The sequence below is a fragment of the Octopus sinensis genome, linkage group LG10, assembly GCF_006345805.1.
Source record: "Octopus sinensis linkage group LG10, ASM634580v1, whole genome shotgun sequence".
NCBI classification, from domain to species: Eukaryota; Metazoa; Mollusca; class Cephalopoda; order Octopoda; family Octopodidae; genus Octopus; species Octopus sinensis.
The window spans coordinates 15,286,336-15,300,336 of record NC_043006.1 but is presented as its reverse complement, the minus strand read 5'-3'; the positions used below and the strand labels follow the sequence as shown (position 1 = coordinate 15,300,336).

General features: G+C 36.0%; 1 protein-coding gene across 2 annotated transcripts in view; it reads left to right on the top strand.

Annotated features, from left to right (window-relative positions):
* Positions 1-10,290, top strand: part of LOC118765033 (beta-1,3-galactosyltransferase 2-like) — a 33,474-nt gene extending 23,184 nt beyond the window's left edge. For both annotated transcript variants that reach the window (XM_036506298.1, XM_036506296.1), the window contains exons 2-3: positions 4,121-4,198; positions 8,663-10,290. In XM_036506298.1, coding sequence (XP_036362191.1) covers positions 4,129-4,198; positions 8,663-9,870 — 1,278 coding nt within the window. In that variant the 5' untranslated portion in view covers positions 4,121-4,128 and the 3' untranslated portion in view covers positions 9,871-10,290. The remainder of the gene's footprint in view (positions 1-4,120; positions 4,199-8,662) is intronic.
* Positions 10,291-14,001: the final 3,711 nt, after the last annotated feature.

Sequence of the window (14,001 nt, the reverse complement as noted above, 5' to 3'; positions counted from 1 at the left end):
GTGTGTATATGCACGCACATACACTCTATAAACATAAAGCTATAAACCTGTAGAGATGGATGGATGTAGAGTGACCACTCATCACAAAGCTATCAAATTTCAACTTCCTCTGGCCGAAGCTAGAAAGTGATTTACGACGCTTACTCCCAAAACTATACCCTAAAATCTATTATCAGATCTTTATCTCTATATCACAGAACTATTGTTTTACTATTGTGCGTATGTATGTATGTATGTGCGTATGTATGTATGTATGTATGTATGTATGTATGTATGTATGTATGTATGTATGTATGTATGTATGTGTGTATGTATGTGTGTATGTACATACGTACGCATGTGCGTATGTATGTATACGCGCTCGTATGCATGTGCCCATGTATGTGTGTGCGTACATGTACGTGCGTATGTACGTGTGTATGCCCATACGTAGGTATGTATGTATGTTTGTATCCATGTGCTACATATGTATGTGAGTGTCTAGGAGAATGGGCATACGTGTCTGTGAGAGTGTGTACATGTGTATGTGTATGTGAACGTATGTCCGTGTACTGGCATGTGTCCGTCCAAGTTGTGTACATGACTGTTACTTCGTTGAAGGTTGTATACATATTCACATACATGTTTGTATAGACGCACACACATATATATATATGTGTGGGTGTGTGTTTGTTCCTCTCATCATCGTCTAACCGTGAATGGATACAACGCCTAAGTGCAACTGTACGTATCAAACAACGTACGCTCATACCGTTGTATATATGTATGAGCGTACGTTGTTTGATACGTACAGTTGCACTTAGGCAGATAGGATTATTCGAATCCTGTTTAAGTCAAGTTTTGTTCAAGTAGTGAGTTCTTGTTGGGTGAGTTGTATCCAGTTTTGTTCAAGTAGTGAGTTCTTGTTGGGTGAGTTGTATCGAATTATGGGTGGCTTATCTGGTATTCTTTGAAGGAATCTATCCAGACTCTGTTTAAAGTTGATGGGATCCTTTTCCTCTTTGATCTCCCTCGGGACAATGTTAAATAGGGCAGGGCCTGTTGAGGAAAAGAAATTATGTTGCAGTGTACATGTATGTTGTGATCTTGAATTGGGCAGGGGATGTATAGCCTGTGGTCCAAGTCTTGGATGAACTTTGAAGCTAATGTTTAGGTCGTTTGGGCAAAGTTGGCGGTATATTTTCCACATCGTACAAATGATGTACCGCTCACGGCGACGCTGGAGGGAGTAAAGTTTCAAGGCTTTAAGGCGATCCAATAATCGAGAGCAGCCATGCCTTCAATTTGTTTAGTGAGAGCCCTCTGGGGTGACTCAATTCTGGAGATGTTTTGTCTTGTGTGAGGAGACCACAGTGGGCAGCAGTATTCAAGGTGTGGCCGTACAAAGGAGGAAAAAAGTGGTATGATGACACCTTGTTCTCTGGACCGGAAAGTTCTTAAGATCCAGGAACTCATCCTACGAGCTATATCGACCTTCTTGTTGATGTGTGCACTCCAACTGAGATCGTCATCAACAATTACACCCAGGTCTCTGATATTGTTAGAGGCTGTGAGCGGTTCCCCTGAAAGAAGAGAGTATGGTTGTTTTAGTGAGGAATTTCTTTCAAAATGCATTAGCTCAAATTTTCCCTCATTCAGTTGCATTTTGTTTCTGTCTGCCCATTGACTCACAGCATATAGATCAGACTGGAGTTGATATATATATATATATATGTGTGTGTGTGTGTGTGTGGTGTGTGTGTGTGTGTGTGTGTGTGTGTGTGTGTGTGTGTGTGTGTGTGTGTATATGTATATATATAGCCGGATTCTAAGCTAGATCCCAAGGCTCCTTCATTGGAATTTCAACATCAACAGGGTATTTTTGTATGTATGAATGCATGAATGTATGTACATGTGCCGATTTTTATGTTTTGTTTTATGTATGTATTCTCATGCATATAGTTGCATATCTAGACATGGTCGTGTACACCTAATAAACGTCTGGAAAGTTTGACGGATTTTTACAGTTCCAGCGAGGACTGGTTCTGCAGTCTTCGAATCAGCATTCTCCTTTCTGGCTTTGGGGAGCCTTATTTGCCAAGATTGGTATTAGGTACTGTGTTACATATGCCAGTACGCCAAAAATTACAGGTATAAACATGAACTTGTAAATTGGATAGAGTAACTGCAAATTTCTCGTAGGTATTTTCTTTTTCACTGATCTGTAGCTTTATGTTAACAACTACTGAGCAGTTGATTTCCACAACTGTACACAATTTCTCTTCTCTATTCCAAATCATTATGTCAGGTCTGTTATGTTTACATTTTATTGATGGGACATTTCACTAATACTTCTTTTTATTGAGTGGCTATGGCTTCCACCATACTGTGGGTTCTTATTTCTTTGTCGTCGGAGTTATCCTTCCGACAGATCTCGATACACAGTGTCCTAGCTACATGTTAGTTTAGTTAGTTAATTTGGCTCAAAAGCAAATAGCAAGGCCATGTAGGGGGACATGGAGTTAAGTACAGGGTGGTGTTCATGTAAAGAGTTCAGGCCACTTGAGGTCCAGGGAGACTTTGAACAAAGCGGTCGTCGGCATCTTTACCATCTCGTCTGGCAGCTTGTTCCACGGATCCGCAACCCGGACGGAGAAAGCTCCTCTCCTTCGATTGAGATGAAATCGTCGCAGGTAGAGCTTTTCGGAATGACCCCGCAGCCGACGCTCTGGAGCAGGAGTGAAGAACAGCTCTTTCGGGAGGTTACACTTTCCGCTTATGATGTAACGTAATTAGTTGCGTACAACAAATAAGATAACCAGAGAACCGTAGCAACAATATAACGAACTAACACATCTCTTTACGAACCAACAATCAATATTACTTGTGAAATAACCAACCAATGTCTGCCGACTTCACTGCAAACTAACACAAACTCCACTCGACTACGAACTCGTTCCGATCGTTATTATTCATACTTTACACGGACCAAGGGACGTCGTAACTCATATCACAACATCTCCCCTTTTGAGATTTCGACAACTGTGAGAAAGTGGAAGTTCTTTTATTTTTTTCTTTCCAGCACCTCCTCCACTTTTTTTAGCTCTTGTATCGTAAGTGTTGCCCGAATTTTATGGTAGTATTGTTCGTTGCACACAGAACTTTTCCTTCTTGTACTAAGCACTCTTCTTTTTTTTTCTCTCTTTTTTTATTTTTGTGAGGGTGGAATTTAATATCTTTTTCGTTTAGGTAATTACTTCCAGATATTCTGAAGCTAGTTCTACGGGGTTCGATATCTCTCGCTGCTGGCACTTCAAACATATCATACAAGATTTTCATTGGCATTACCCTTCGTTTTTCAGTATGTCTCATCTTTAACTGGTTAAAGTGTCTCTTATGTTTCGAACGATGGCCTTTAATTAAATACATCACGTTACCTGATCTTTTGATTATACTGCCATCCTCCCAACTTTCTTGACCATTTTTGTAATTTTTTAAATGAACTTTATCTCTTACTTCGAAATGTTTTGCAATATTTCTTGTATTTCTTTTACTTGTGAGAACTTGGACTTTTTCAATAACGTCACTTGCTTTTTATCTGCCATCAGTTATGATGCTAACATGGACTTTTACTACGGGTGGTACTTGGTGATACCCAGACTCAACATTTGATTGATTAGAAGGGATCTTGTTGAGTATTATCCACAATTAAGTAGGATGTGGTCTTATGGTGTTCTCTTATATGGGTAGTGTTTATGGAGAAGACGAACATCATGTGTGTGGTTAAGGGGGAAATTTTTTCTCTATGTAGCGATATATGTATTATATTACACTATATTATATTATTTATATTATATCATATACTTTTATATTATATTATATTAGATGATATATTACATTATATTAGATTATATAGTGTAATCTTACATTTCATTATATCGTATTATATTATACCATATAAACGTAGCACATAGTTGTTTTTGGTATGTTACATAAATTTCTGTTTTCGTTGGATTAAAAATTCACATGAGATATCTTACTCTGTTGTCTTTAACAAACACACAAAAAACATTTTACAGATCAACATTCGATCGATAGAATGTATTACAATTCTCATATGATTTTTGTTTTATTATTATAGAATCAAATATGTTGCCCTTAACGAAAACTTGCATTATGTTTTGTGCCATGATTTCGTCGCTGCAGTCATTTAGAACAGGTAACTATACTTTAACTTCATTATTATCTCTTTTTACACCAGGTTCATGTCATTAACATTGCATGGTCAATTTGTATCCGGAAAGCTTGACTACGAGGGGGTACTCAAAAGAAGCCGAAATTTTGCAATAATATTTTATTCACTTAGTTTTACATATTTACACTTTTTATCGCCTTCAAATAATTCTCCATTTGAAGCAATGCATCGGTCCAGACGCGTTTTCCACTGTTCGAAGCAGTGTTGGAACCCTTGCCAAATGACGCCTTTTAACCTCAGTCGCTTTTATTTCTTCCCCTCCTCCACATCTGCAAATTCCGTAGCACCAGCTTTTGTCAACAGTGATGAGCTTCCAAATAAAGGTCCGGATTAATTTCCAACTGTTCTTTCAGTTTGCGACACGCATTCGGTCGTGACTTCTTTTGATCTTCCGTGAGCAAGCAAGGCACAAATTTTCCTGCAACTCTTTTCATTCGCAATTCCTCGCTCAAAAGTCGTTGGTAAGAGCTCCAGAACACACCAGTCATATTAATAAGTTCGTCAATTGTTCGGAGACAGTCCTCTCAAATCAGTTCATGAATTTTCGTGATGTCTTCATTCGTCCAAAAGCTCTACGGATGCACTGAGCGAGGTTGGTCTTCAAGCAACAAGTGACCATTCTTAAAGCTTAAAAAGCACTCGTAAACTTGTATTTTGCTCATGACTGCGTCATTGTAAACTGTTAGGAGCATGACAACTATTTCGGCCGCCGTTTTCTCCAGCGGAAAACAGGATTTTACGGAAGCACGCTGTTCCTTCGTTTCAGCCGTCGCAAAAATCGACGAACGGGGGAGAAGCACTGCAAAGCAAAGACGCACTACGTGGCAGTAGGTCTACACTCGACAACGCCGATCAGCATACTGATGCCTGAGAGATGCATCAAGTAACTTCCAGTGGCGAAAGTTTGACTGATGGGAAGAAGAATTTCATACACTAACCGCTTGCTGAGCGGGAGAAAGTCATCCCCTACCCCTTTATATTAAACAAGGACTAAGGAAGCAATTATATTAGGCACTTTTTAATTGGGTAGATTACTGAAATTTAAGTTGGAATTTTCTAGGAAGGTTCAAAAAATATTTTTTTAATATTGTTTAACTAAACATGTTTATTTTTAAAATACTTTATTTCATATTTTAACATACTCAGTATATACATATTTGTAGCTGACAATGAGTGTCAAATGGAAATTTATATATAATATTTTTGTCCGCAAACTTAACGTAACATTTCAGTGAAATATCATATCCCAAACATCCTCATTCGTAAACAATTCATTTTGCTTTGAATGTTGTGTGTGAAGAACGGACGGAGAAACACGTCTCATATCATAATATATCTTAATGAAATTATTTTTATCATTTCTAATGCCGTACACATTGTCACGCTTCACTGTTCTTTGAATTAGCTGAAGAAGTTAAGTGATTGACCCTGATCTAAGAACAGTATTTCATACAACTTTCTATTTGTCACTTGCTGAAACTACATTGCTATGTTTAGAGATGAAATATATTTTGACACTCCAGAAAAAGCCTAGTACTCTTTAGGCAATGCTCAGATATATCAAACGTGCGTGATAAGCTACAGTAAACATACACAAAGAATGTAAGTTTTAGGCGCTGTTTTTTTATTTGGTTTTCTTTCGTTTTGGTCTGGTTTGGGTTTTTTTTATATATATATGACACATCTTCCTTAATGACATTTGCTTTTTTCATAACTTGAAATTGTAGCAGATAGTCAAATTTTATTTAAACATTCGTGTGCTTAACTTTTGGAGACTTCGGTTTTGTGGTTGCTTTTAGTTAATTTTGAGATGCTGATTTCAAATATGGTGACCATTTTTTTCTAACACATCAGGTTTTCATTCCATAGCATAACCCTATTTTATGATGCACTGTATAAATAATTTACTTGGTGAGGATAGTTTACTAAACCTATAGCTTCAAACCATAAGTCATGATGTCAATAAAATATGAAATTATAAATGAAATCTAAGGTAGCATCACCTTTTCATAAATACATATTGTTGATTCTCTAATATGATGGATCAAACACGAACCATCATACACATACCTTCATACTCACGGAAGAAATTTCCGCTTGCGAGAACATGTGGAGTATTTCATGTCTACGCAGTCTCTTTGAATACACCAACAGTAATCTGCCATCACGAGTGTGATATTTCTCCTCCATAATCTTGATTGCTTGACGAAAACGCTCACCATGCTCATCGCTTTACGTCTCTGACATAAGCAGGAAATTCATCAAGATGACTATTAAAGAAATGAAGCCTAAAACATGAAATCTATCAAGTAATCTCTCTACCAAATCCTTGTAGTTTGCAGCCTTTTCAATACCCCAAAATCCTTTCACAACAGCCACAAATTAATCCAATGCTCTTTTTTCTAAGTCAGTTATCGAGCTTGAGAAATTCTGGCATTTCCTCAACATTCTAATTTGTAGCCCATCAAAAACACCAGCCGTTATTTTATATCTCAGGTCAGGAAATGTTGTACATATGAATTAATTTGAAATAGTTACCTTCCACATTAGCAGCTTTGAAGATTGCTTCATTAGTCCTTGTTTTATATAAAGGGGTAGGGACATGACTTTCTCCCGCTCAACAAGCGGTTGGTGTATGATATTCTTCTCCCCAACAGTCAAAATTTTCCTAACTAGACAGAGTTTCTGTTCCTTATGTTTGTTTCTTGCTCAGCTATCAAATAAACACAGGAAACACGGATATTTTGTATGCCCTCCTTGTTGACCAAGTAAAACGTCGACCATTTTTAGAATCACACATATTACCCATTTGTTTTCATCATAGTTGAGTAAATCTATTACAACTTTTATTTGATCATAATGACTCCCCATTCACTAGATAGATAGATAGATAGATAGATAGATAGATAGATAGATAGATAGATAGATAGATAGATAGATAGATAGATACGACGAGCTTCTTTCAGTTTCCGTCTATCAAATTCCCACACAAGGCTTTGGTCAAACGCAGGGTTATAACAGAAGGCATTTGCCTAAAATGCCATGCAGTGGAACTGAACACAGAACCTTGTGGTTTAGACGCAAACTTCTTACCACAACGCTGGGTAATATTTCTAACAAACGGCCACCACAAAGTGATCCCCTTACTAGCTCGTAAATATGGTATGTTGATGTATTTTCAGCATGAAATAGTATATACTGTGCACTGTTAACTGTAGACATAATGGTGAATTTAAATGGAAAAGTAAGCGAGTAATATGTTGCTCTTCTGCGGGAGACTAGAGAAGTTCTGAAGCCGAGGAAAACATGTTTACAAATGTTTACACTACTTCAAAGATACTAAAGTTAAAAGACGTTAAGAATGCTAATGGCAAAATTTGGTAGCACGAAGGAGAAAAGTCGATTATATTGACCCCCAGTACTCAAATGTTTATTATTTTATCGACCCCGAAATGATGAAAGGCAAAGTCGATCTTGGCGTAATTTGAACAAGAATATAAAGCCGGGCGAAATGCCGCTAAGCATTGTGCCCAGAGTGTTAACGATTCTGCCAGCTCGCCGCCTTTCGACAAGATATCATATCAAGGAGAAGATTATGTTAAATTTATGCGCATACCTTTACGTACAATCTACATAAAACAGGTTTGCTGAGAAATTTACTCACCAATACATTGTCAAGACTTTACTAAAACCTGTTTAATTGTAATTTTGTAATACCTTGAGATATTGCGTAAGAAATCTACCAGAAAATAGTCATTAGTATTTTCTCTCTTAAGAAAGGGAGAAATATAACGTGAAAGTTTGTAAATCTAGAGTTGTTTTTCATGATAACTATTTTAGTCCATATATGAACTAAGTTTGTTAGTTACTTCTAGATAGATGTAGGAGGAATGCCTAGAAATATATCATAGGATTAAGAGACTGAATGTAATAACCGATTTCTCATTTAAATCAATAAATCTGATAGAGCACAGCGAATGAAGAATTTGATCATATTAATGGATGAGGAAATAAAATGTGGATTAATGTAGATACTGACAAATAAAGAGTGGATTAAATTTAGATTAAAGCAGATACTGGCAAATAGAGAATTTGAAGAGTTTTCGTTATGAGTGCAATAATCGTAGCTGAAATATTGATTTTAAATTTGGGCCGAATGCCAGCAAATTTAAGGGAGGAGGAATAGTCGATTTCAAGGACTCAGGTACTAAACTGGTACTTATTGGTTGCTTAAATATTAGCAAATCTGTTAGCTTTAGAAGCTTAAATTTACCTCATAATTTGGCGAGAGTAAAAGGAAACCAGTGAGAGGATCTTGAGCATTTGATTGGGCTTTTATAATTGCAGTGTTTTGATAATGTTGTTTAATATAGAAATTTTCTTTTATTTCTATGAGTAGTTTAATGAGTTCCTTTTATTTCTGTTTAGGCATGGCAAACGCATCAGAAAATTCTAATCAATCCTATTTCGAGAAAAGAAAAACTGCACTGAAAAACATGAAAGTTACTTTCATAAAAAGACCGAAAAATTCAAAGATTCCCAAAGACTATTATGAAAATCCACAACCATACGAACATAACTTTAAAAAAATTATTAACGAACCAGATATTTGTTCTAAAGAAGAAAAAATACTTCTCCTATATGCTGTTCGATCTGTCTACTACAATTTTGCTCGACGTCAAATACATAGGGACAATATTCGCTATATTCCAAATGACATACGCTCCACACATACAATTGTTAAACAGGTTTTCCTAATGGGTACAACAAACAATTCTACAATACAATCCCTTGTTCAGAAGGAAAGTGAAAAATACCGGGACATCATCCAAGAAGATTTTTTAGAGTCGTATGCAAATCTTTCACTAAAAGGAATAATGGCGTGGAAATGGAGCGTGGAATTCTGTAGCAACGCCGAATATGTCATTGTTATGAATGATGAGCTTTTCGTAGATCAATACAAATTGATGCATTATCTCCATTATCATATGACTCTTGATGGACATGACAACCGTTTTACAATATGTTTTCGTAAAAGTGGTGCAACAAACAGACGCTTATTCTTACGTAGAAACATAAACATGTCAATGTTTTATAAAGGTAATCATTATCCGTATTTTTGTGACGGAGTTGGTTACGTGGCACATATTAATTTCATTAATAAACTGTACATTGCCTCTTTAAGCAATCATGTTTTTATGCCCGATGGTGTTTGGAACGGACTACTTGCAGAAAAACTAAATACATCATTACAAACAGAAAGTTATTTGTATGCATATTACAATGTAATAGAACGATTTTCTCACCCATTATATCAATTTTCTCTACTTATGTTTGGTGTTACAGATCATAAACTAACTAACTATTATGCACTGCAAATCTTAAAAAATATATCTCATACTGTGAAAATTCGAAGAACACAATACCGTTATAAAATGTCTGAAACTTTCTTGATGGAAGATGTTCCAATTAAAATAAATTACCCGAGTTATATTAGAAAAAGGGATACAGAAAATTTGGAATTATGCAAAAATAACTTGAACAGTCTGTTTAAAAATACATATGAATATGGAATTTGGAAAAGCTTGATTTTCTTTTGTGTTTTTTTCATTTTATTCACAAGATATAAAACCTAGAGCGCAGCTTTTATTTAAAAATACAATAATATGTGTTGTTGTTGGTATGTATTTAATTATATATGTGGTCTTCTTCGCTATATGACTCAAGACCACCGATACACTGGAGTACGTTACTGGTCATCAAAGCATAATTGTCGAGATTTAAAAGTCCACCTACAACGCACAGCAAGTTCGTATGGCTTTACCATGTTCTTGATAGGAATTCACAAAAAAATAATAATGGTCTTCAGGAAATTGTCAAGAAAAATCTACTTATAACGAGAAAAATTGATTCCCACGGTATTTTGAGAAGATTCGAAAGTTCTGAATTCGAGACTTTATAAATTCAGTCAGTTTGAGTGTGATTATACTGGTAGATGCAAATCAATTAAACAAATTCTATGACATTATATAATCAAATAAAATGTGGAAAAGAAATTCATTTCCAAACACTTTATTATAAATACGCGGATTAAAATCTTGAGATTTTGAGTTCAGGTTCACATATGATTGAAAACAATGCTGTTTGTTCTTGAAATTATTCGTAATTCATATAAGCACTTTGTCCTGATTTAAGCATTATTTGACTCATCAAAAGCAACATTTTCCATATAACAAAAGGATGCTATCATCGTAACATGATATGATTGGTCTGGTATAATGTTTCCATACATACACATACACAAATATACGTACATATTCCAAGATATATGATCTTTCTGTTTTTGCCAATGGAGTGCAGAATGCGGAACACTCACTGATTCTAAAACATCTCTTATACAAAATCCGTTCTGTCTGTCTGTGTGTGTCTTCTAGTATCGCGGGCATCCTCCATCCAATTGCGCTCAAATTTGATATGTAGATACCGACGATATCAGGGCGTGTATAAGTCTTGACAAAATTTCAAAAATCGATTCCAGGTAAGAATGCGATCGATAAAGCCGTGGGATCGTGCAATTGTAAAATCGTTTTTCTTGGAATAGAAAGAAAGTCTAACTTTATTTCTTCTTTTGCTGGTGTCTCAAATTTAGGTTAAACCAGTGTTTCTCAAAGGGGAGGCTTATGGGACGGTCTGACAAGTTGTTTTGAGAAAATTTGGTTTAAATGTTTCATAAGTCAGCACCGTCCATTGTACGGGGGTCGTTTTACTCGTATTGTATAAAAAGCGTTGTAGCTTGTTTGAAGCATTGTGATAAAGAATCTGAATGAGTAAAAATTGGCGAGTTTCTTATGGAAAGAGCAATAAATGCAATAACCGTATTTCAGACACAAAATATAATCATCGCAAGTAAACAATCAAAAAACAATCGGCCCATTCAGATACCGGTCATATTGGTTGTAGTGCGGGTAGCGGAAATAGAAAGGGTAGTAGTAGTAGTAGCAGGGGAAATAGAATCGGTGGCATCAATACTCGGCGGCAGCGACCACGTATATTGTATAGTGCATAAAATGGATGAAAATACACGCATAAACTTGATTTTATATTTAAACATATACATCATCCATATTAAAAGGAAGTGAAATTCGTGAAGTTCATTTCCGTTCCAAGTATTTTATTGTTGAATAACTGCATTCACAAATCACAATCTAAGAGGTAAAGGTAAAGACCCCCTTCGGTCAGGCACTGACCATGGGTTTGCACCTAGAGAGATACCCTCTGAGGCACAAGTCTGGGCAAGGTTGTTTTTATGGAAGACCAGCAGTCGCCCATGCATACCGGCCTCCCCTCTCCACGTCACCGATGTTGTCCAAGGGAAAGGCAAGGGCCGATACAGCTTGGCACCTGTGACGTCGCAACTCATTTCTACAGCTGAGTGAACTGGAGCAACGTGAAATAAAGTGCCTTGCTCAAGAACACAACACGCAGCCCCGTCCGGGATTCGAGCTTACAACCTCACGATCGTAAGCTCGACGCTCTAACCACTGAGCCATGCACAAGACTAAATAAGGCGTCGTTGACGTTATTAAAGCGTTCTTTCAATACGACATTCTAGGTGCCGAAATATCATTCAACCAATTTCTTCTATATATTTGTGTATAACTTCTGGATGAGTTACCTCGGTCCTATATAGTCTTAATAATAATAATAATAATAATTTCAAATTTTTGCACAAGGGCAGCAATTTGGGGAGGGGACTAGTCAATTACATCTAGCCCAGTGTTTCACTGGTACTTATATATATATATATATATATATCCCCGTGATCACCGAGGCCGACCACTATCAGATGTTGCTACACATCGCTGGTCACAATGCGCTTCTCATTCTTTTAGCCTTCAAATGACGCCACCCCGCTGGCTAAGCGAGCAGGCCAACAGAAGAAAGAGAGAGAGAAAGTGGAGCTTTAGGTGTTTTCGCTCAATAAACACTCACAACGTCCGGGCTGGGAATCGAAACCACGATCCTACGACCGCGAGTCCGCTGCCCTAACCAATGGGCCATTGCGTCTCCCTATATATATATATATATATATATATTATATATATATATTATATATATATATATATATATATATATATATATATATATATATATAATATATATATATATATATAATATATATATATATATATATATATATATATATATATAACACACACACATATATATATATATATATATACATATATATATATATAAATACATATATATATATATATAATAGAAATTTTAAAATTACTAAGTCTCTCTCTATATATATATATACATATATATATATACATATATATATATATATATATATATATATATATATATATATATATATATATATATATACATACATATATATATATATATAATATATATATATATATATATATATATATATATATATATATATATATATATATATATATATATACATATATGCATACATGATGCAGAATAAGAATCACACTTGTACGACGAACCTTATGACTTAGAGATTCAATTTAACTCTCATTCCACTGTCTGTTATCTTCAACAAGAGAACATCAAGTAGTTGTGAAGTGAACCTGTACATCATTTGGGCATGTTAGGGTTATGCACACACACACAGACACAGGCACACATATACATACATACATACATACATACACACACACGCATACATAGATACATACATACATACATACATACATACATACATAAACTGGAAATCGAGATCGAGCATGCTTTCGCCCTTTTGCTCGATGTGTGGCTTCCATTCACGCTGACCTCACCTTGGGGCACCTGCGCTACCGTCTGACAGACGTACCGCCCCAAACATGAAACAGAAACAACGCTAGTGTAATAAATATCAACCACATATACTTAACGTACACTGTAAGTGTATTTGCCGGTAAGCTGCGTCTGCGCCTTGTAAAGAATACTCTCCCACCGGGGATTTGAGAGAGTATTCTCCACCACGCTATAGCACAGCCTACCGGCAAATGCACAAATCATTTTCATGAAGAATATGTAGTTGATAATGGCTATTCATGTAAGTGTGTGTATGTATGTATTATGCATGTATGTATGCATATATGGGTATATATATATATATATATAAATGTATATACCGTATTTTAACGTGTATAAGGAACCCCCTAATTGGTGGGGGCTAAAATTTGGAAAATGGTTTTGTAAGGGATTATAATACTATCCATGTATAAGAAACTCACATATTTTTAACCTAATTTTTGACAAAAATGGGTTACTTATACGCGTTAAAATACGGTCTATATAAATATGTATGAATGTATGTATATATATATATATATATATATATATATATATATATATATACAAGGGAAAATCAAGAATTATCCGCACTTTCGCCATAACACATCTTTATTATTGTTACACTGCCTTCTGCGCATGCGTGCTTATATTTGGTACTATTGTGGTCACGTGATTGCGCCATTTTTCTTTCTGGCTTTACAGTGTAAGCATTGCCGCTCCACAATGTGCACCGAAGAAAAACAAAGAGTACTGATCCGATTTTTCAGTTCGGAAGGTGTGTCAGGTGCTCAATACGAGGCTCAATACGAGAAGAGTGCACCATCGCGTAGAAGTGTGTGTGAGTGGATTGAGAAGTTTAAAAGCGGCCGGACAAGCGTAACGTACGAAGAGAGCGCAGTACGCCCGTCAACATTCACCACTGACGAGAAGATTCAGCAAGCAAG